The sequence below is a fragment of the Lagenorhynchus albirostris genome, chromosome 15 (assembly GCF_949774975.1).
Source record: "Lagenorhynchus albirostris chromosome 15, mLagAlb1.1, whole genome shotgun sequence".
NCBI classification, from domain to species: domain Eukaryota; kingdom Metazoa; phylum Chordata; class Mammalia; order Artiodactyla; family Delphinidae; genus Lagenorhynchus; species Lagenorhynchus albirostris.
In genome coordinates, this window is record NC_083109.1 from 17,263,580 (window position 1) to 17,286,246 (window position 22,667).

A 22,667-nucleotide genomic window follows, 5' to 3' on the forward strand; every position below is an offset into this window, starting at 1 on the left:
GGAGGCTGAGCCCAATTCTGGGGGTGGGGGTCGTTTTAGGGGATTTTTGTTTTCTTCCAAAATGATAGTGATGGAGTTGGTATCAGTTGAATGGGACCAGTTTAAAACAGAATGAGGCGAGCATCCAAATGAGTGTCTTCGGAGGATCTCTCCAGCGATAAGTCTTCCCCAAGTAGCCTGCCACAAACACCTGCAGAGATGGTCTGGACCCTTTTTTAGCAGGTGTTATGTGCCAAGGGATTCCACCGAGAGAGAGAGAAACATAATTTTTTTTTTTTTTTTTTCGGTACGCGGGCCTCTCACTGTTGTGGCGCCTCCCGTTGCGGAGCACAGGCTCAGCGGCCATGGCTCACGGGCCCAGCCGCTCCGCGGCATGTGGGATCTTCCCGGACCGGGGCATGAACCCGTGTCCCCTGCATCGGCAGGCAGACTCTCAACCACTGCGCCACCAGGGAAGCCCGAGAAACATAATTTTTGAAAGAGCAAGAGGAGCCGCAAGGAGACTCAGGATCGTGCGTTTGAGTATTTCATGCTGTGAGTGCACGGGAAGCCAGTCTCTCCATCCTTCTCCTCCCTTTGGTGGCTCTCAGTAGCTCGTCCTTGGGCTGGTGGCATGGCGCTGCCTCTCTGGGGCTCCTGAGAGTTCCCAGGCCTTTCTGAGCCTCTGGAATCCTTAACCTTGACCACTGGAAGGTTCCTTCGTGATCCATCTTGCACCCCAGAAAGTGAAGGCCCAGAAAGGAGGAAGGAAGGTGAGCTAGAGGGGCTGCACCCTCTGGCAGTGTAGATCATTGCCAGAGTGTATAATCTTGAGCTCATAACCACTCTATTTGTCGGTCTGTTGGCTGAGAGGAAGAAAATTCAGGGAGGCTTGCTAAAAAAATATTTATCAAGTATATTTTCTCTCCTGAATAGATTTCAAAACTTATCTCTGGGTCAAGTCAGATCGACAGGGAGCAGGTGTCTAGACTGTATCATATTGGGCTCCAGTGAGTTGCTTTTCCTACATTGTATGTTTGGGTGATGCTATCAATTTATATGGAGAATGATTATGAGAAATAGTCTCATGAAATTGGCCACGCACCCCATGTGTGGATGCTGTCTTAGATATTGTTCATTATGGGCTATGGGATTTCTGTTACCAGTACCCCTTTGGAGACGTTCTCGTGTGATCTAAGCACCTGGAATAGTTGTAATTTACCTGAGCCATTTGGCTTTTATTGTATGAACACAGAGTGTCCAGTATCTGAACAGATTGTCCTTTTTCTCTTGGCCTCCGGAAGCTCAGAGTCAAACAGGTAACTCCCTTTCAGCAGGTGGACATTTGGGAAATTGCAGGGTGGACTTGTAACTCTCTCCTTCTGTCCTGCTTGTCTTTCTTCTCCTGTCCTCAGTTTGCCTTTTGCCATCATGCTGTACTTCCTTCTTCTGTGTTTGTCCATCCACTGTGGCTGGACTCGAGTTGATAGAGGGTAGACTGGTAACCAGTTACCACATGGTCTATGATTTTTTGTTTTTGTTTTTTTGGTCTATGTTCTTGATCTATACAAAGCACAGGGATACTTCAGACGATCACTTGGCCATGCATCCTGCTTTGCTGGGAGCCCAGGAGCTGCACAGAAAAGTCATGAACCATGTGTACCCCTGGAGTTTGGACATACATGTGTGATAAAGTGCAGGACAGGGACCTGTTCCTAGAAACTCTTCTGTATTGAGAGACACTGAGGTCCACATAATAGATGACAAATTCTGGCAGCGTGGAATAGAACTGACACGTGGGCCTGGCTGTCCCAAAGAAATAGTGGCTCAAAATAGAATGTAAGGCTGCTTTCGGCTCTACTTTAAGCCAGCCCCTCTTCAAGGGAAACAGAGGGCTGTGGTCTGAAAATAAGAACCAGGTCACTGGGGCCACAGGCCTGCTGCTGTGGGACCCCAGTATCAAAGAACAGACTGTGGGAAAGACATTGGCTCAGTGGCTGCAAGTTGAAGTGGTCACCAGAGCTTCGCAGGTGGAGGCAGTGAGGTGCCCGGGGGTGGCTGTGAAGAGGAGAGGGGTCCCTACCCCGTAGAGGGCCAGGACCTGCCAGCACTCAGCTCGGGGGCAGCTGAGCAGGCCATCTACCGTTGGGTGGAGGAAGGGAGGTGAGGGGTGGACGACTGACCTGATCCAGGAGACTAGGGGCAAATGATTGATATGACCTTGCTTGGGATCTGTAAGTTGGGATGCCCAGAGGTATAACTGAGCCCTCCTAAATCTTGTCTAGAACACAGCTGAGAATTGGATTAATTAGACCATTAAGTAAAATTTATTAATAATTTTTCCTTTGAGCTTCGACATATCTCTGTAAAAGTGTGTTTTGCATCACACCCTCAAGTGTATGTTTGTGTGGTTATCTTTCCCTGTCCTCTGCAAACCTTGTGAGGGTAAGAATCATATCTGTCAATCCTGTGCCCCTGCACAGACCTGTAAAAAACAAAAAACAAAAAACGTCATTAAATGTTTCTAGGATAATAAGCAGGGTAATGAATTCAAATGGGAAAGACACAACCACCTTGGAAGCACTTTATCTTCCTAACCCCCTCTCATCACCTTGTAAGTGAAAGGCTTGGTCCTTGGTTTCTGGGGAATACATTCTTTCTCTGGTCTATTAGAAAGAGCATGGGTTCTGTGGTTAGGTCACCATAGATTTACACTTGCCTCTGACACTTTCCTTCCGTGTTACCTGAGCAGGTCGTTTAACCCTTTAATGCATCAATTACCTTATACTTAAGTAGGGATAAAAATCTACTTCACAAAGTTGCGAGGTGACAGTGTCTATAATCAGTGCCTAGTTTATTGCCTGACATGGAGCAAATGCTAATATAAGAGCACGCTTCTTATATTAGTCAGGATGTGCAAGGCTCTGCTATGGTAATAACTAAGCCCTAAGATGTCAGTGGCATATTAAGACTAGAAAAGTCGGCATTTTGCTCCTGTTATGTTCAATGACAGTATTACCGGTCAGGCGACTGTCTGGCTGACACACCTCCAATGAATGTCTCAAGGATCTAGACATCTTTCTTCCTTTGATGGCATTGCCTTCAAGTACACCTTTGAAGGTCTTCACAGTGGGGTGAGAAGGATTGCTAGTAAGAGATTATTTTGGAGGGGCTAGTCTTGCACATGGTATCACTTTATTACACATTTCCAAGGTTTACCACATGGTTTTCCCCAGATGCAAGGTGGCCTGAAAATACAGAGTTCTTGTGTGCCCAAGAGAGAAGACCTCAACAGTTGGCCATGCACCTAGCGTCATCTTGGCCATGCTTTCTTTCTGTAGCCCTGGATGCTATCTCAGTTTAGGACGATTTGTCAGTTCTGCCCGTGAACACTTGAGATGCTGCAGGCTCCGCTCGCTTGCCAATTCCAGCACATCGGGATCTGGATGTTGTCAGTGGCTTTGACGTGGTTGGTTCGTCTTCCACAGGCTGGGAGATAGGCTCCAGTGAGGCAGCGGTGGTGTAAGGATGGGAGGGTGGCCCTCTGAGCAATTGGAACTGTTGCTGCTACTACTATTTTCTAAATTTTAAATGGAGTGTGTTGTGTTTTCGTCTCTGTGGCATTCACTGTGCTGTTCTGGTCAGAGAAGGTCTATAGAGGAAGTGATTTGGGGGAGGATATAGTTTGGAATTTTCAGGCAGGCAATATGGGGAAGAAGCTTTCTAGGTATTAGAAGTGATAAGTAAGTATGAGAATGGGAAGAGCAGGTGGAGCTTGGGGACCGCTGTGGGCTCACTGTTACTGGAACGTAGTTTGGTCTCTGTCTGGCATCGCATTCACATTTATGGTTCTTTCAATCAATGGATATTTCTTAAGCCCATCCTCTGTGCCACTGCCGTTCCCAGCCATTCTGAAGCTCACTGTCTAGTGGAAGCTGGTTGATTGCCTCTGTCCTTGCCTTTCAGAGGTCTCCCTTGTCCACTCTATCCGGGATGAAGTCTCCTCTGCTTTCTTCCCCTGACCTTTCCTCTTGTCTCTTGCCTCTGACACTTGGGACTTCCATCCTTGTCTGTTGACCCTTGTCCATCCACACTGGGCATTGCCCTTCTTCCCTTTGTTTCCCGAAGCACCAGTGACACGGGGCTGTTGTATGTCGCCAGCTCTCAGTGTGGAGTTGGATGTAGTGGAGGGACGTTACATCATAGGACAGGGAACTGTCTCCAATTCATGGTCAGAAAGGCTTCCTGGACCACATCAGCCTAGGGGTCCTCTCAGTCACCCCAACCGCATCCTTCATAGCACATACAGAAATGCAGAGTTACTTACTAGTTTGCCTGTTTACTGTCTGTCTGCCTCACTCATGCTAGTGATAGCATGCCTCTTTGTAAACCACTGTATAGATAGCACCTTGTACTCTCCTGGATCTACCCTAAGAGCTCAATTAAATAATTGTGAATGAAAGAATGAATCAATGAAAGTAAACAGAAATTTTAGTTTCTACCAGTTCATCAGCCATTTCGCATCACAGGAGATTTCTCATTGGCTTTCACCTTCTGTAGGTGTCTGCTTTACAATGTGTTTCTTGGATCTCTCTCTCTCCCTCTCCTTCCCTCTCTCTTTAGGTGTCTATACTGCAAATTCCTGTTGCTTTTTAGTGCAAAGCTATTTAATTCTCTCAACTCAAGCCCCAACCCTTGCACTACCAAAACAGGTCCAGCTCTCCTTTGCCCAGCCCAACTCTTCTGGGTTTCCATACTCTGCAAGAAAGGAAGTGGAGAGAGCTTTGCCATCATAGGTTTACTTTAGCAGTGTGTATCAGATCTGTCAACAGGCCTTCCACCAGCACTAAGCAGAGGAAATCCCAGGTCTGGGGGTAGAGAAGGGATTTTGTCCTTTGTTGCTAATGGAGACAATGGTGCGATATTACATGAGGCTGCAGACACAGGAAGGGGCTAGCAAGGGATGGTTTCTGTACGTGGAGCAGAACCATGGATGTGGTTTGGATGTGTGATAGGGGAACCAATGGTTGTTTAGGGGAGGGAGATTGTGATGTGATGAGGTCTGAGCAGTAAGGAGACAAGAAAGGGCAGTGGGACTATGGACCCGCGTGTGAAACGCGGTCCTGGTGCTTTCTCTGTTCCTCTGTGCGTCCTGCCAGCTCACCCCAGAGTACTCTGCCTCTTGCTCTGTGCTCATGGAGACACTCCTGAACTTTAAAGCTCTGATTAGTTCTCCTCTTCCTCTTCCCCTTCCCCTTCCAGCATATAGTCACCTCCTGCTTCTCTGGAGAGACCAGCATTTCCTAGTTGGAGCCCCAATTCCATACCACACATCTCCCTTAATGTCACCTGGAGGGGACTTTGAGCCCATAGCATATGCTCAGCAAAATCCAGCTTACACAACTCATTGCAAAGTGGTGGGTGATGGATGGCTTGGACTTTTAGGGAGAAGCTTTAAATACTGTCAGCCTTGACTGTATTATCTTCCAGGTGCATGATTGTCTAATTCTCTACACATTTGATTTTTACTCCACGAAAACTTCTTTTATAGGGAAGGAGGTGGGTGTTGAGAATTTATTCTGTGCCAGTTTTTGTATGTTTTTCCATTTAATCCTCCTGATATTTCTGTCAAGTGGATCTTTCCCTCCATATTCCAGGTGAGGAAACTGAGACACAGATGGCGGAGCATCTGGTCCAAGCTGACCCAGCTCTGCAAAGCTGAGATTCGTGTCTAGTTTTTCAAGACTCTGAAGCTAGTGCTTGCTCTGCAGCCTTGCAGCATCTCTCCATGTTGGAGGAAGCAATTACAGAGGCATGCCCTGGCATTCATTTTTCCTGCTGAGAATGAGACATTGCTGTTTACTTTCTCAGGAAGGAAGATTGAAATCAATGTAACTAGCCTTATTAACTTTTTTAAATAGGGGGCCTGCAGATGCCAATGTCTTTCTTGAGAGCGCCAAAGAAAATATAAAAATCCAATTTGCTTGCCTGAAAAAAATCTCCTCCAGAGTTTAAAATTCAAAGCTGTAAATGAAGAGCTGATGAGACGGGGGTAACGAACCAAGCCCCAGACACAAGGGTATATTTACTCACGTCTCTTTTGTCTGCAGGTGGCTGTTCCTTTGATGACCACTACAGCAACTGTGGTTACAGCGTGGCCCTGGGGACCAATGGGTTTACCTGGGAGCAGATTAACACGTGGGAGAAACCAATGTTGGACCCGGCGGTGCCTACAGGTACGTGACCAACTGTGTTTGAGGCTCTGTTGGGGGTGGTAGCTTTTACGATGACTCATGGGGAAGAACTTCCTTCTGGATCAAGCTGTTGGGGAGGGCAGTAGATAACTTTGTTGGTAATAAGTTCCCCATCCCCAGAGGTATGCATACCAAGGCTGAGTGAATTCTTAAGCATGTGGACGAAGTCATATGTCATCTGGATTCAGGACATTTTAGGATTTCTTTTAGCTTTGAGATTCTAAGCTTTAGCTACCAGTGGGGCATCACTGAGTTTTGTCTGGGAGGCTGATAGTGGTGGGATTTGGGGGGAAGAAAGCTTCTCAAGAATTTGAGGTCATTGTTTTCCTTCTGGGCCACACAGACATAGCTTGTATATATGTAAGGGAACCGCTACAGTCCAAATATTACACATAAAGTTGTTGTCCCGACATTCTGAATGCCAAGTTTATCCTTCACCAGTGGGACTGAAGGCCTAATATACATTCCTGATGAATACCTGCGTGATGTAGGCCTATGAGAGTCACAGCCAATGTATTCTAGGGGAGATACACCTGGAGGAGGTGCCTTTCTGTTCTGTTTGGCCTTTCAGAGGATTGGATGACGCCCACCCACATTGGGGAGTACTGTTTGCTTTATTCAATTCTCCAGTTCAAATGCTAATCAAGTCTGGAAACACCCTCATAGACACACCCAGAAATAATGCCAGCTATAAATACCAGCTATTTGGGCATCCCTTAGCCCAGTCAAGTTGACACACAAAATTAACCATCACACCACGGATGGCCTCAGCTCTCCCCATGACTTCAGTTGCCGTCAGACCTCTCTTATGAACTCGTGTACACAGCCCACTGCCCGGACGCCTTGTCCTCCCAGCTGCTCTGAGACACAGCTTTGCCAGGATGTCATTAAGCCGGAGAGAGATGCTCAGAGATGTCTAGGTGAGGGTGTGGCCCGTGTGACGTTATTGACTCTGAGTTTGGCCCCAAAGCAGGAAGCTACTGGATGGCTCTATCTAGTTCCTATTAAGGGCATCCGTTGTTTGTGTACGCTTCTCCCGAGTATAGACACAAGCCCCAGGTACCGTAAAGCTGCGACATGGTACGAAATTGAGCTTTTCAGATCTGGTAGGATCGTGCTTGACGTGAGTGTGCAGAGTCATCAACCGCTACACGTGCCCATTAGTAAGGTGACCATGGGACAACCTCTATGCCTGTTGTCCCATCGTAGTTTTTTTAAAATGCTGACTTTACTTTCAAAAATGTCTTGGTTTACGTGATAGAATCACTTTTTCCATTGGAAACCCCAGGCGTGCAGTGCACCTCTGCTGAAGGCTACCTACCGCATCTGCTGTTCTCTGTGTGGCCAGCTTTGATGTTGGCCAAATAAATTCAGATCTTACAGTGCCTGTGTGTGCGTGGTGTGTGTGTGTGCGTGGTGTGTGTGTATTTGCACGCACACATAGGCTCTTTTGGCTCATCTGTAGCCCACTGGATGCCCTGTGGGGTCATGCAGACTCTCCAAACTCAACATCTCCCAAACTGAAGTCCTGATTCATCTCCATCTACTCAAGCTCTAATGCTCCTTGTCTCAAAAGGCCACTTCCTCACTCTGGTGCTGATTCAGAAACCCAGGGGTCACACTTCTCTCTGACCTCTCTCCTCTCCCCTCTCCCTGTCAATCACTCCGTCCCGCCCCTTTACCTCCTGAGCCCATCGCAGGTCTGCTCACGTCTCTCTATCTCTGCCGCCCCTGCCCCGGTGCCACGCGCCATCTCCTCTCGCCTGGGTCACTGGAAGCCTTTCACGCAGACTTCTCGGCTTCCTCTCCTGACTTTTACCCACTCTGCACAGAAGCCAGAGATTGTTCTAGAACGTAGGCCCGTTCACATTATCTCTCCCTTTCATTATCATTATCGTTCTCTCTCCCAGCTTCTGCCTAGAATCTTTTGGAGGCTTTCCTCTGGCTCTGAGAGAGGAGACCAATGCCCTGCTGTAGCCTCCGAGGGGTCCAGCCTCCCACATCCCAGTCCCCCTCCGTGTTCGCTTCACACTGGCTTGTCTCAGTTGCCAGAATGCTCCAGACCCTTTCCTGCCTCAGGAACTCACGCGAGACTGGCACTCTCCGTAGAACTTTCACCTCCACCCCGTTCTCTTGTACTTCCCCTTCGTATCTCAGCTCTTGCATCTCTTCCTTAGGCCGGTGCTCCCCAGATGCTCCAGTCTGGGTCTGCTCTCTCTGTAAATGTCCCCCATGGCACCCTGCTCTTTTCCTCAGGAGCACCTGAGCATCACTGATGTTACTTGTTCAGTGTACACTGTATCGCCAGATGGGAAGTTCTATGGGAACAAGGACCACGGCAGTCTTTTTCCTGGACTATCTTTACTGCTTCATTCAGTGCGTCACACACAGTATGTACGAAATACCATTTTGTTGGATGGATGAATGGGCAAATAGTCTTTATCAAGTGTTTCTTTAATGAAGAAATGTCTGATAAATGTTATTAAATGCCTTTGGGCCCTTTATTAGAGCACATTTTAAATCTTTGCTGCCATCCTTCCATTATACAGATCAGAAAACCAAGGTTCCCGGCAGCCACGTGACATCGCTACTTTTCCCACCATGCCACTTTCGCTCTTGGAAGGAGCAACCCTTGCTCCTAATCTTAATTTTCTCAGACCCTTATTATGGCACAGTGGCATTTCATAAATATTGGAGTGGACTAATACAATCTTCTGAGCTTTTCTAAATAGAGGCATTTGATGATAATTACTGAAGTTATTCTGTTGTGATGCACCTGTGGATTGCAGCAGCTCCGTGTGCTTCTTAGGCAGAGAGCCATGAAAGGGAATTTGGATTAGGTGAAATTGTTTGTTCTTCTCATGGGCAAAGGCTGAAATCTTCCTCTTCCTTCTGTAAAGCCAGCAGTTTCCATCCTTTTGGAAATCTAGTGTGGCTCTATGTATTCATATGTCCCACAACCTTTCACTGAGCCCCTCCCATGTGTCAGGCTCAGTGCTAGGCTCTGGGTCAGTCAGCCTCTGCCCTTTGGGCACTTCCCCTGGTCCAAAGGATGAACCCTAAACTCCTCACCACGGCCTGCAAGGTCCTGCATGATCTGGTGTCTTCTCTGAGCCCCTTTTCTCCTCTCTCAAAATGTTCCAGACACACTGGTCATGTTTCAGTTCCCTGGGCATGTCCGAGTCTTTCCTGGCTCAGGACCTTTGCACGTGCCGTACCCTCTCGCTGCAGTCGTTTTCTCTACTCTTCAGTTGCCTGGTTTTGTCAGGTCTCAGCATCACTCCTTCTCAGGGAGATGTGCCTCACTGTTCTGTCTAATTAAAGACTCCCTCGATGTTCTCACTCATAGCGTCCTGTTCTTCGCTTTCAAAGTCCTTGTCATCGACTTGTTACAGGCCAGCTTATTCCAATCCTGCACCATAGCTGACTGACCCTGGGCGTTAATCCCTCTGCCTCAGTTTCTTCATCATTAGTGTGGGAACCACTGTGAGAGTTAAACGGGCTGATGCCTGTGTGAGTGTGACGTGTCTGCACATAGTAGGGCTTCATCAGTGCTGGTTCTCTTAAGTTCTTTCCTGGTTCTTACAGTCTCTGGGACTGTAAGTCTAAGTCCACCTTGGAACCTTGCCCCTTTTTCATACCCAGGATACATTGCTACCCCGAGGGAGAACACCTCTTCCATCTTGAGTCTGTTAATTCAGTGCTAGACACAGCCCCTCATCCCACTCTTTTTCCTCACCCCTCTCCATGGGAAGAGCCCTCAGGCTAACATTCCAGGCTTCAGCCCTGGTTTTGCCCCCACCTCATCTTTACTGGGGCTGTCGCAGAGGATGGGGGTTACTGCGCCCACAGACCCTTTCCCTAAGCCTCCATCTCGCCCAGGGAACTAACTGGAGCTGCCACTGGTTCTCAGCTCTGCCTTCTCCAACCTTGGCATGAGTGTCCACATGCCCACCCTGAGGTCCAGCCCAGGGCCCAGCAGGAGGGTCAGTGGGGCTGCTGAGGGGAGATGGAAGTGCTGTCAGTGTTCTTTTAGAGGGATTGAAGCCAGAGGAAGTGGGGCTGGGACGTTTACTTCTCTTTTTCCTTCTGGTGCTTGTAGGACATTAAGTGTCAGACTGAACCTCAAGCTGCAAACCCAAGTGCACAAGAACTGAGGCATTTACATCAACCCTGAGCCTCGAGGGCGTGAGCCATTATATCGTAGCCTTTATTGGGCCTCCCCTTTCCCTAGGGCTTTACTGACGTCCTGGGACTTAAGCAGGTCATTGTGGTTTCCTCTGAGAAGCCCACTGTCACATTCCTTGTGGTCCCTTTGGGGCTAATAATTCTGCTGCTTCTTCCCGAGGCTTGGAGCCCTTCTCCTGAGTTGAGCCAGCCCAGGTGCATCACCCAGCATCCCTTTTGGGGTCTGTTCCCTCCACGAGTACTGTCATCCAGCAGTTTGGGTCAAACAAATCCATTCCTTTCCTCTTCCCAGTGTAGGAACTTCTCCCCTCTCCTTCCTAGCCTTCAAAACCACACCCATGTTAGGCCAGCCCTTCTGGGACTCACAGTATCATCTGTTTAGTAAGTTTAGACCTTTAAAAAAAAAAAAACAAAGAACGAAAGAAGGAACCCTTGACTTCAAGCAGCTTCTTCTCTCCATCCTGTACAGATCTCTAGAGCAGAGAAATACAAAGAGCCCAGTTAGTCACCTGATTGGAAAGGGCAGGTGTTGGGAAAAATCCAGAGTAAACATATACACGTACAGACGGGAATATTTCCGCCAATCAGCCTGCCATGGAAGCAGGCACAGATCCAGAACGGTGCTGGCTTTTCCTTCATGCCACTGGCCCCTCAGCCGCGTGTTTCTGCTTTGCTCTAACTGCTGATATGTGTAGAGAGAAGGTTGGGGTCTGTTATGGGTTGAAATTTGTCCTGCAAAGAGATAAGTGAAGGTCCTGGTCTTGGCACCTGTGAATATGATTGTATTTGGAAATAGGGTCTTTGCTGATATAATCGGGCAAAGACGAGGTCAGGCTGGTTATCTCGAGCCCTCATAGGGTGTTACTGGTGGCGGAGAAGCGACACACAGACACACAGGGGAAAAGAACCATGTGAAGCCAGAGGCAGAGATTGGAGCGATGCGTTTACATGCCAAGAAAAGCCAAGGATTGCCAGCAGACGCCAGAAACCAGAAGAGGCAAGGAAGGATCCTTCCTAGAGCCTTTGCGGGGGTGTAATTCCCTGCCAACGCTTTGGTTTCAGACTCCTGGACTCCAGAACTGTGAAAGAACAAGTTTCTGTTGTCTTAAGCCACCCAGTTTGTGGTAATTTGTTACGGCAGCCCTGGGAAACGATTGCTGGGTCAATTACACATCAGTACCCTGACCCCGTCACCTTTTCTACATTAGAACTCACACCAGCGTGCTGTCAGTATTGGAGCTTTCGCTTTCTTTTAAGAGAACTGGCATTTACTGTGTGATCACTCTAACCAAGCATGGGGTTAGGCATTTTCCTACACATTTCATCTAACGTGCCACCATCCCGTAAGTTCAGAGATACTGTCTCCTCTTTATTTTTGAGAAAACCAAGCCCCAGAGAGAGAGAAATTACATATGAAAGGAGCCAGGCTTCAACCCCCAGGATAGAGAAATATATATTGTATACGTGGTGCTGCCGTCAACTAAACATCTTTTAAAGTTATTTCTTACAGTCATGATTTACGATGGCAAAAATAATGCATATTCATTGTAGAGAATATGCACGTAGGGATTGCGATAAAGAACAAAAGTCATATGTGCACACGAACTTACATAAATATCTATTTTTCTATTTAGTGCTATTTTTAAGAATTTTCCCATGGCATTATGTATTCCTCAAAAGCATGCTTTGCAAAGGCTTCATAGTTTTCCATTCCAGTGACTGTTCTATGGTTTGTTTAACCACCACGTTGTTGCATGTTTAAGTTCCTTCCACTGAGTCCTCGGTCACATTGCAGTGACTGTTCTTTTACATAGATCTCTGTGCTCCTCTCCAACAGAAGTTACCAAATTTGCTTTACATATTTTTCTGTAGTTCTGTACTCCCTTGTGTACCGAACACAGAGTGGTTATGTTTATTTTTGAGATCTGGAAGAAGAATATCATTCACATGTCAAACATGGAATCCTGGAAATTTGCCCGTGAGTCAATATTGGGAAAACGCTCTGTGAATTCTGAAGCCCTAAACACAAGTCAGGAACCGGTGATGGTCCCCTGAGTGCACTGCGTTATGGCTCTTAGCACAGTGGACGGAGACCTTCTGGGGATGAGCAGGAGTTATGTTCTAAATAGTAATCAATCAGAGCAGTCCAAGCGCTGACCAGGCAAGGTGGACGTCAGCTGTACAAAGCAGGATGGGCTCTCCAGTGCCAACTAGAAGAGAAGCCAGCCTCTTCACAGTCTGTGTGCTGAGCTACTTCGGTTCTCCTTACAGGCTGGGACCCCATCTTATCTGCACGTAACTCCAGTGCCTGGGATGTAAGAGGTAGCGGTGAATGCTTGTTAAATGACCTGCTCTTATTAATAATTGAACATTCTCCTGATACGACGCCAGCATCTATCTCCAGCCTCGTCCCCCTCTCCTCTTACCTTTCCCCTTCTACATAATCACAGGAGAGAAGCCTTCATGCTTTTGTTTTGGGAGTCCAGCCTCCAACCCTGCTTCTTGATTTGGGGACTCTCTCATTGTGTGGGATCTTGGTGGAGTGTGGAGCTTGCCGCCATGTGAAATTGCCAGATACTTACCACCCCCAGCAGCCTGGGCGTGGCTGGACATGTGACCTGGACCCAGCCAGTTAGACCCTCCTGCCCAGGACTTATCATCTGGGGGTGGGGGGTGAGTCAGCAGCCAGAGGCTTGTGTAGCAGGTGTGTCCAGCGGAGGGGTGGCATCTGTACCACAAGAGGTTGTCCTAAAAGAGGTCACTCAACTGCCTGTTTCTTGGTCCCCCGGAACTACCTTAGTTTCTGTTCTTTTTCAAGCTGTCCTCCAGCTCTCTCTTCATGATGAGTTTCCCAATATTCTTCCAGAACATTCCTAGTTTTGAGACAGATCGTCATCGTTTTTTCTTGTTTTCAACCACAAACCCTGAAGGCCACCCCATCATGCCTCTGGCTCGAGGGTACCTCCTGTTCCCCTTCTTTTTATTGATAGAGGATGTCACCTCCTCCAGGGGGCTTTCCCTGACTGCTCTGTGCTTCTGTGGCTGAGTTTATGACACGTTTTCTCTGATTCATCACTGAGGCTGTGAGCCACTTGAGGGCATGGGCCGCCTCTCATTGCTGAATTCCTTGGGCCCTGCGTGGGGCTTAGAACAGGGCAGTTGGTCCGTATGTGGACTGAATTGCCATTAGGATTATTAGTATTAGGAAAGTCAAGAGAGAAATGATGTCTGGAAACGGGGGAGAACCCGGAGAGGCGGCTTCTTTCTTTGGCATTTTCACAGGACACGGGCCATCTGTGGCTCTCACATCCTGAGTGCCTCCCTTCAGCTTGACGAGGCTGGGGACTGGCTGGTCAGGGCTCTTCTGATCTAGAGTTGATTCTTGGGGAAAATAAAGGGACCCTAGGGATTACCTCTTCTTCACTCTGGGGCCTGATCTACTCTCACAGATGTGTAGATTGACTTATAACCCATGTAAGAGGCTCTCCAGTGGAGAAATGTGACTCGTCTAAAATCTGACCTACTGTTTCTTTAATGTTGTGCTTCCATTAAAATGATCTGGAAGCGTAGGCCCCTAAGTGTCCTTCATCACTCCTGATGGTATTGATTGGCTTAAAGCTATAAGCTCTTATGTTCCCATTTAGTCACTGTGGGATCAATACATTTTTTTTCCCCTTTAGTGATAAAATATTATATATTCATTCTTAAAGAAATGCTGAGTTTGCACATATAAATTAATTCTCTCCACCCCCATCTTTTTTTTTTTTTTTTTTTTTTTTTTTTGCGGTACGCGGGCCTCTCACTGTTGTGGCCTCTCCCGTTGCGGAGCACAGGCTCCGGACGCGCAGGCTCAGCGGCCATGGTTCACGGGCCCGTATGTGGGATCTTCCCGGACCGGCGCACGAACCCGTGTCCCCTGCATCGGCAGGCGGACTCTCAACCACTGCGCCATCAGGGAAGCCCTCCACCCCCATCTTTGTTCTCTCAGAATATCACTATGGACAAATTGATGTGTATTGGGGTGGGGGGAGGGAGAGAGAGAGAGAAAGGGAGAGGGAGCCAGGGAGGGAGAGGGAGCCAGGGAGGGGGAGGGGAAGGAGAAAAGAAAGGAGGGAGGGAGGGAGTCAGAGAGCATATATGTATGCGGTAATAGTAACAATAATGGTAGGAAGGAGATATTTATATAGTACTTACTGTGTGGCAGGTACTCTCCTAAACACTTTAAATATAGTAGCTTATTTAATCCTTGTCCTACTCCTCCGATGCAGATATTATGATCTGCATTTTACAAATTAGGGAACTGGAGGCACACAAAACTTGAAGGACTTGCCCAAGTTCATAGTTAGCTTATGATGGAGCCAGGGTTTGCCTGTAGGCAGTGTGGCTTCCAACTTTGTGGTTCCTGCAATCACCTTTCTCTGGTGCGTCCTTAGAATGCAGGTCACGAGGAGGATCGTGGTTCCCAGACAGCTGGGTCATCGGTCGCTTTTCAGACCACTGTGTTCAGATCTAGCTTTCACCTTCCAGGGCTGCGTGGTATCCCATTGGATGGATGCCCCATGGTTTATGGAACTGACACCCAAGAAATGGCAATGGGAGAACAAAACATAAAAGCCAAAGTCTACCCCAAGTGCTCAAGTAAAAGGAAAGATCTCTGCCTCCAAACGGTTCTCAGTAAAGTTCTTCTAAAGCATCTCAGCATCAACCTGCAGTGACCCCAGCCAGTGCTAGTGTGGGCTGCTTACAGGGATGAGCAGAATTGGTAGGAAAAAAAAGGCAAGAGAACTGAAGACAGGTGTAGTGTTATTCTTGAGGAGACGGCCAAATAATGATGGGTGCTAAGGATGGCTTGGAGAAGCCACAAGGGGTCTTTGCAGTGATCAGATAAATGGGAAAACACATCTGTTCTATACCCACATAGATGCTTGCCTTGACATTCAGTTTTCTGTGACATCACCCCTGGATTCAAAAAGTATTGAATCCAAATGGTGTAAATGAATTAACGTGATATAGACCCACGCCATTCAACTTAAAATGTGCTTCCTCCCATCCAAGTACTAACCAGGCCTGACCCTGCTTAGCTTCCGAGATCAGATGAGATCAGGCTGAACAGGGTGTGAGGTGGATGGACCTAGAGTCTGTCATACAGAGTGAAGTAAGTCAGAAAGAGAAAAACAGATATAGTATGCTAACACGCATATATGGAATCTAAAAAAAAAAAAGGTTCTCATGAACCTAGGGGCAGGACAGGAATAAAGACGCAGATGGGGAGGGGCAAGGGAAGCTGGGACGAAGTGAGAGAGTGGCACTGGCATATATACACTACCAAATGTAAAATAGATAGCTAGTGGGAAGCAGCCTCATAGCACAGGGAGATCAGCTTGGTGCTTTGTGGTCACCTAGAGGGGTGGGATAGGGAGGGTGGGAGGAAGACGCAAGAGGAAGGGGATATGGGGATATATATATATACATATAGCTGATTCACTTTGTTATACAGCGGAAACGAACACACCATTGTAAGGCAATTATACTCCGATAAAAATGTTAAAAAAAAAAAGTGCTTCCTCTGATGACAAACCCAGATGTCAATGGCACATGTGACGAGTTTGAATAAAAGTTTCTATAATATATGGGAATGGATAAGAAACCACTACTTTTTGGAGCAAAATTTTGTGTTATTTTGGTTGTTTTAGTTTACCAGGTACAGAGGAACACGTACTTTTAAAAAAAATTGAAGTATAGTTGATTTACAATATTGTGTTACTTTCTGGCGTAGAGCAAAGTGATTCAGTTATACATGTATATTATTTCAGATTCTATTGCATTATAGGTGATGACAAGATATTGAACATAGTTCCCGGTGCTATACATTAACTCGTTGTTTATGAAACACATGTACTTTTAGATAACAGGTGTCAAATTAACAAATGTCTCCAGGCTTATGTAAGGAGAGATTTTATTTGAAAGGATTATCGCAAGAGCGGGGTGGGGGGGGGGGAGAGTCTGCGGCAGTAGGGGGAGGCCGCTGTGGCAGTGTGGAGGATACCCCCCAACCATGAGATCTGCAGGGGTCTCGGAGGTCAGGCAGAAAAGGGCGTTTGTAACGGAGAAGGGAATGAGGCTAGCAAGAACCATGTGTGGAGAAGTGGGATGAGCTGGTGACAAACCGCTGTTTTTTAACGAACCCATGTATTCCACTAAGTGGACGATGTTCTAAGGGCTTTATGTGTTTTTAACTCATTTCATACTTCAGCGGCACTGCGAGCTGGGTACTGTGCTTACCCATGTTTTACACATGAGGAAACTGAGGCCCACAATGTTGAGGAAATACCCAAAACCTAGTAGTAAAAAGAGGAGCTGAGATTTACCCCCTCCTGCTTTTTTTTTTTTTTTTTTTTTTTGCGGTACGCGCGCCTCGCACTGCTGCTGTCTCTCCCGTTGCGGAGCACAGGCTCCGGACGCGCAGGCTCAGCGGCCATGGCTCACGGGCCCAGCCGCTCCGCGGCACGTGGGATCTTCCCGGACCTGCGCACGAACCCGTGTCCCCTGTATCGGCAGGCGGACTCTCAACCACTGCGCCACCAGGGAAGCCCAGGAGCTGAGATTTGAATCCAGGCACTTGGTTTCAGAGTCTGGGCTCTGAACCACGACCTATTTGTAAGGTAATATCTTATGAAACGTGATTTTAAATACGGAGGTGTAATGAAATCATATCTTAGATCTCATAGTACTAATTTAGATACCATTTGACTAATTCATTTACATGTGGGAAATTGTGTATATGGAAGTTGCCTGAAAACTTTTTTGTGGGGTCTTCTCGCTGGGAGAGTGGGGGGGGGTGCCCTATGTCTAGTCACTGAGGGTTGACTGTCCTACTGGCTGGTTGAGTCGACTGAGCCCATCAGGGTCCACCTAAACGCAGACATGACAAGCCTGCGTGTGGTTCTGCGTGGTTTGTCACAAGGGAACATCACGGATGCCTCGGGCATCAGAGACATCTCACTGGACCACAAAGCTGACTCCCCTGGTGCATCCTCAGTCTTCTGCTGCTTCTCCCTCAGCCACTCCCGGGCCAACCTGAGAGGAAGGTCATGGTGATGCCAGCCTGGAGCAGTGCGTGATGTTTTCTTGGTTTGTTTATGTGACTGCGCAGCTGCTCCAGGGGCTGGGGCTCCTTTAAGTGAACACCTTGTTTTGGAATATGTGGATTGCCTTGTCTTTAATGAGGAAACAGTCTTTCTTTATGCTTGGAATATGATAGTATATAATTTGAATTGTAGATATATATTATGAGAGATTTGATAAGAAAAGGAAATTATAGTTTAATATAAACACAGTGGTTTTGGGGGGTAATTTGGTGAAATAAGATGGCTGTGTGACTCCATGAAATAAGGTCCAGTAATCTGGAAAACCCAATAATACATCATAGTCCTATTTGGGAGTGTCCTAGACCTGCAGTGTCCAGTACAGTGGCCACCAGCCACACGTGGCTGCTGAGCACTTGAAAGGAGCACTTGGTCCTTTATGTGTCAAATACACACCATATTTCGAAAGCTTAGTATGGGGCTTCCCTGGTGGCGCAGTGGTTGAGAGTCCGCCTGCCGATGCAGGGGACATGGGTTCGTGCCCCGGTCCGGGAAGATCCCACATGCCGCGGAGCGGCTGGGCCCTTGAGCCATGGCCGCTGAGCCTGCGCGTCCAGAGCCTGTGCTCCGCAACGGGAGAGGCCACAGCAGTGAGAGGCCCGCGTACCGCAAAAAAAAAAAAAAAAAAAAAAAAAACTTAGTAGGAAAAAAATTTTTAAATCTCAATTATAATTTTTATATAATTTTATAATTTTTATATAAAATTTCAACTGCATGTTGAAACGGTATATTTTAGATATGCTGGGTTAGATAAAATATTAAAATTAATTTAATCCATTTCCTTTACTTTTTAATGTGGCTACTCAAAAGTTTAAAATTACATACGTGGCTCACATTATATTTCTGTTGTCCAGTGTTGCCCCAGATTATCAGATTTTTATTGGGCCAACTGTACTCCACAGGGATGTCTCTTTTGATAATAATAACAGCTAGCATTTATCAAGCACTTATTACATGCCAGGCATTTTAAATGTCTTTTCTCCATCATCGTTTATGTCAACCCTATGTAGTGTAGCTACAGTTTTTGTTTTGCTTTTATTTGACTTTATTTTTTTAAAAATTTTTAAATTAAAAAATTTTTATTGGAGTATAGTTGATTTACAGTGTTGTGTTAGTTTCAGGTGTACAGCAAAGTGAATCAGTTATACATATTCATATATCCGCTCTTTTTTTTTTTAAGACTCTTTTCCCATACAGACCACTACAGAGTATTGAGTGAAGCTCCCTGTGCTATACAGTAGGCTCTTATTAGTTATCTATTCTATATATAGTAGTGTGTATATGTCAGTCCCAATCTCCCCATTGATTCCTCCCCCCCATCCCCTGGTGACCATAAGTTTGTATTCTACATCCGTGACTCTACTTCTGTTTTGTAAGTAAGTTCATTTGTACTCTTTTCTTTTAGATTCCACATGTAAGTGGTATCATATGATATTTGTCTTTCTGTGTCTGACTTACTTCATTCAGTATGACAGTCTCTAGCTCCATCCATGTTGCTGCAAATGGTATTATTTTGTTCCTTTACGGCTGCGTAATATTCCATTGTATATATGTACCACATCTTTTTTTTTTTAAACATCTTTATTGGAGTATAATTGCTTTACAATGGTGTGTTAGTTTCTGCTTTATAACAAAGTGAATCAGTTATACATATACATGTATCCCCATATCCCCTCCCTCTTGCATATACCTCCCACCCTCCCTATCCACCCTCCCTATCCCACCCCTCTAGGTGGTCACACAGCACTGAGCTGATCTCCCTGTGCTATGTGGCTGCTTCCCATTAGCTATCTACTTTACATTTGGTAGTATATATAAGTCCATGTCACTCTCTCACTTCGTCCCAGTTTACCCTTCCCCCTCCCCGTGTCCTCAAATCCATTCTCTACGTCTGCGTCTTTATTCCTGTCTTGCCCCTAGGTTCTTCAGAACCATTTTTATTTTTATTTTTTTAGATTCCATATATATGTGTTAGCATATGGTTGTTTTTCTCTTTCTGATTTACTTCACTCTGTGTGATAGACTCTAGGTCCATCCACCTCACTACAAATAAATCAATTTTGTTTCTTTTTATGGCTGAGTAATATTCCATGGTATATATGTACCACATCTTCTTTATCCATTCCTCTGTTGATAGACATTTAGGTTGCTTCCATGTCCTGGCTATTGTAAATAGTGCTGCTGTGAACATTGGGGTGCATGTATCTTTTTGGATTATGGTTTTCTCAGGGTATATGCCCAGTAGTGGGATTGCTGGGTCATATGGTAGTTCTATTTTTAGTTTTTTAAGGAACCTCTTTACTGTTCTCCATAGTCGCTGTATCAGTTTACATTCCCACCAACAGTGTAGGAGGGATCCCTTTTCTCCACATCCTCTCCAGCATTTATTGTTTGTAGATTTTCTGATCATGCCTATTCTAACTGGTGTGAGGTGATACCTCATTGTAGTTTTGATTTGCATTTCTCTAATAATTAGTGATGTCGAGCATATTTTCATGTGCTTCTTAACCATCTGTATGTCTTCTTTGGAGAAATGTGTATTTAGATCTTCCACCCATTTTTGGGTTGGGTTATTTGTTTCTTTTTAACATTGAGCTGCGTTAGCTATTTGTTTATTTCGGAGATTAATCCCTTGTCGGTTGCTTTGTTTGCAAATACATCCTCCCATTCTGAGGGTTGTCTTTTTGTTTTCTGTATGGTTTCCTTTGCTGTGCAAAAGATTTTAAGTTTAATTAGATCCCATTTGTTTATTTTTGCTTTTATTTTCATTACTCTAGAACTTAGATCAAAAAAGTTCTTGCTGTGATTTATGTCAAAGAGTGTTTTGCATATGTTTTCCTCTAGGAGTTTTATAGTGTCCGGCCTTACATTTAGGTCTTTAATCCATTTTGAGTTTATCTTTGTGTATGGTAGGTACAGTTTTGTTTCATATTTTGTAGATGGGGAAACCGAGAGATTAAGTAACTTGACCTTAGTCACAGAGGTAGTAAATGACAGAGAGGGAATTGAACAGAGCAGCCCGCCAGTGGCTCACACTGATGTCTCCCAGACTGGCCACCTTTTGTCAAACTGACATGGGACTTTTGTCCCTGCCTTGCTGTGCTGACTTGACCCTCTGAACCTCGGTTTCCCCACTGAGGAGTAGGCTGGAGCGTCCCTCAGGCCCCTGCGGTGCTGTTCTCCCTTTGTTTTCTTTGCATTTCCCTACCAGGAAATGGTGGGGCTGGGAATAGGCCTTTTGGTTAGCCTGGCCCTCTGTGCATGGGGAGGGGGGTGTCTGTGAGCCCCTGTTCCAGGTCTGCACTAACCTGAGACTTTGAGGAGGCCAGTGTCTTTGTGCCCCCTGCATCCTTTTCTGTGACATAGGTCTAAAAGTAAGGAATCCTGAGTTTTGGTTCTAGCTTTACCATTAACATGCTCTGTGACCTCAGGCTAAACGCCATCCCTTCCTGGACCTTATTTACCTTATCTCTAAAATGAGGAGTGATTTCCCCTGACTCTAGCATTCTTTGATTTGTAACTTACGACTCAAGAAGAAAAGGAGACATTTTTTAAATGTGGGAATTAAGCGATGCATTTACAAAACAGAACATCAGTGAAAAATCCTGTGGTCCTAGCCCCCCCCCCCCCCCATCCCACCCCCAGTCTGCCTATCTGTCAGTCATGGAAGCTGCTTCTGATTCCTGGACAGGGAATTTGTCTTCATGAGTGTGTGGAGATGGGGCCCAGGAAGATGAATCTCCCAGATGACCTGATGGTACTTACTCTGTTCTCAGACAGCCCCACGGAGCTGTAGTGATTGACTCCATGCCCCCTTAATATCATGGGTACATCTTCAGACTTAATTTTCCTACAGTTGCTGATTAGTGAGACATTTTGGTCATTGACAGAAATTTCCCTTTTTTTTTTTTCCTAAAAAAGACCTCCCATTCCTCCCACACTCCCTTCTTAATCCATCTAGTCTTCCCCCTTGCTCTGCGCTGTCACATCACACCTCAGCTTTGGAAAGCAACAGTTATTTAAACAAAGTGTTTTTAAAACCTTCCTCAAACTTTCCAATTCTTTTAAAATTGCTTTCTTACCTAAGTGTTCATCATTAAGAAACTCAAGTTGCACTTTCTCAGAATTTAGATCATTACTTGTTATCAGTAAAGCAACTTGTAAAAGTTACCAGACAAGCAAAAGTATCCTATGCCCTTTGTTAAGACTCTTGAGAGTTTCCAAGGTTAAAACAGATTTATAGGTGGAAAGAGGCTTCTAAGCTATAGCTGCTAAAACATATAAGCATGATGAGTCTATTAGTCGGGGTTTAAGTGGGAAAATAGAAACCACCATAGGTATTTCAATCAGGAAGGTGTTTAATATTGGGTATTATAAGACCTCCAGATAGTCTCATAAAACCTTGGGAAACCCTCACATATATGGTCAAATGATCTTCAACAAGAAGGTTCCCAGACCACACAATTGAGAAAGGACAGTATTGTCAACAGTTCGTGCTGGGAAAACTAGATATCGGCATGCCAGATAATGAAGTTGGTCTCTTATCTTATACCATACCATACTCAAAAATTAACTTGAAGTGGATTAAATACCTAAATGTAAGACTGAAACAATGAAACTCCTAGAAGAAAACATAAGAGGAAAGCTTCATAACATTGGGCTTGGCAATGAGTTTTGGATGTAACACCAAAAGCAGAGATAACAAAAGGAAAAATAGACAAACGGGACTACATCAAACTTAAAAACATCTGTAAATCAAAGGAAACAAGCAGCAGAGTGAAAAGATGACCTATGGATGGGAGAAGATATTTACAAATCTTATGTGTACTGAAGGGCTAATATCCAGAACAGGTGCAGAACTCTTACAACCCAACAGTAAAAAAGAAACACAAATAACGATTGAAAAATGGGCAAAGGGCTTGAATAGACACTTCTGCAAAGAAAGTATAGATGGCCAACAGACATATGAAAAGATGTCCAGCATCACTAATCATTAGAGAAATGGCAATGAAAACCACAATGAGACATCACCTCACATGCATTAGGATGGCCAAATTAGTAATAAGATTGAGAATTATATTTAAAAAAACAAAAAATAACA

General features: G+C 45.7%; 1 protein-coding gene across 2 annotated transcripts in view; it reads left to right on the plus strand.

Annotated features, from left to right (window-relative positions):
- The window catches only part of PTPRT (protein tyrosine phosphatase receptor type T), a 1,083,394-nt gene that overhangs the window by 300,493 nt on the left and 760,234 nt on the right, over nt 1–22,667 (plus strand). For both annotated transcript variants that reach the window (XM_060122182.1, XM_060122183.1), the window contains exon 2: nt 6,090–6,215. In XM_060122182.1, coding sequence (XP_059978165.1) covers nt 6,090–6,215 — 126 coding nt within the window. The remainder of the gene's footprint in view (nt 1–6,089; nt 6,216–22,667) is intronic.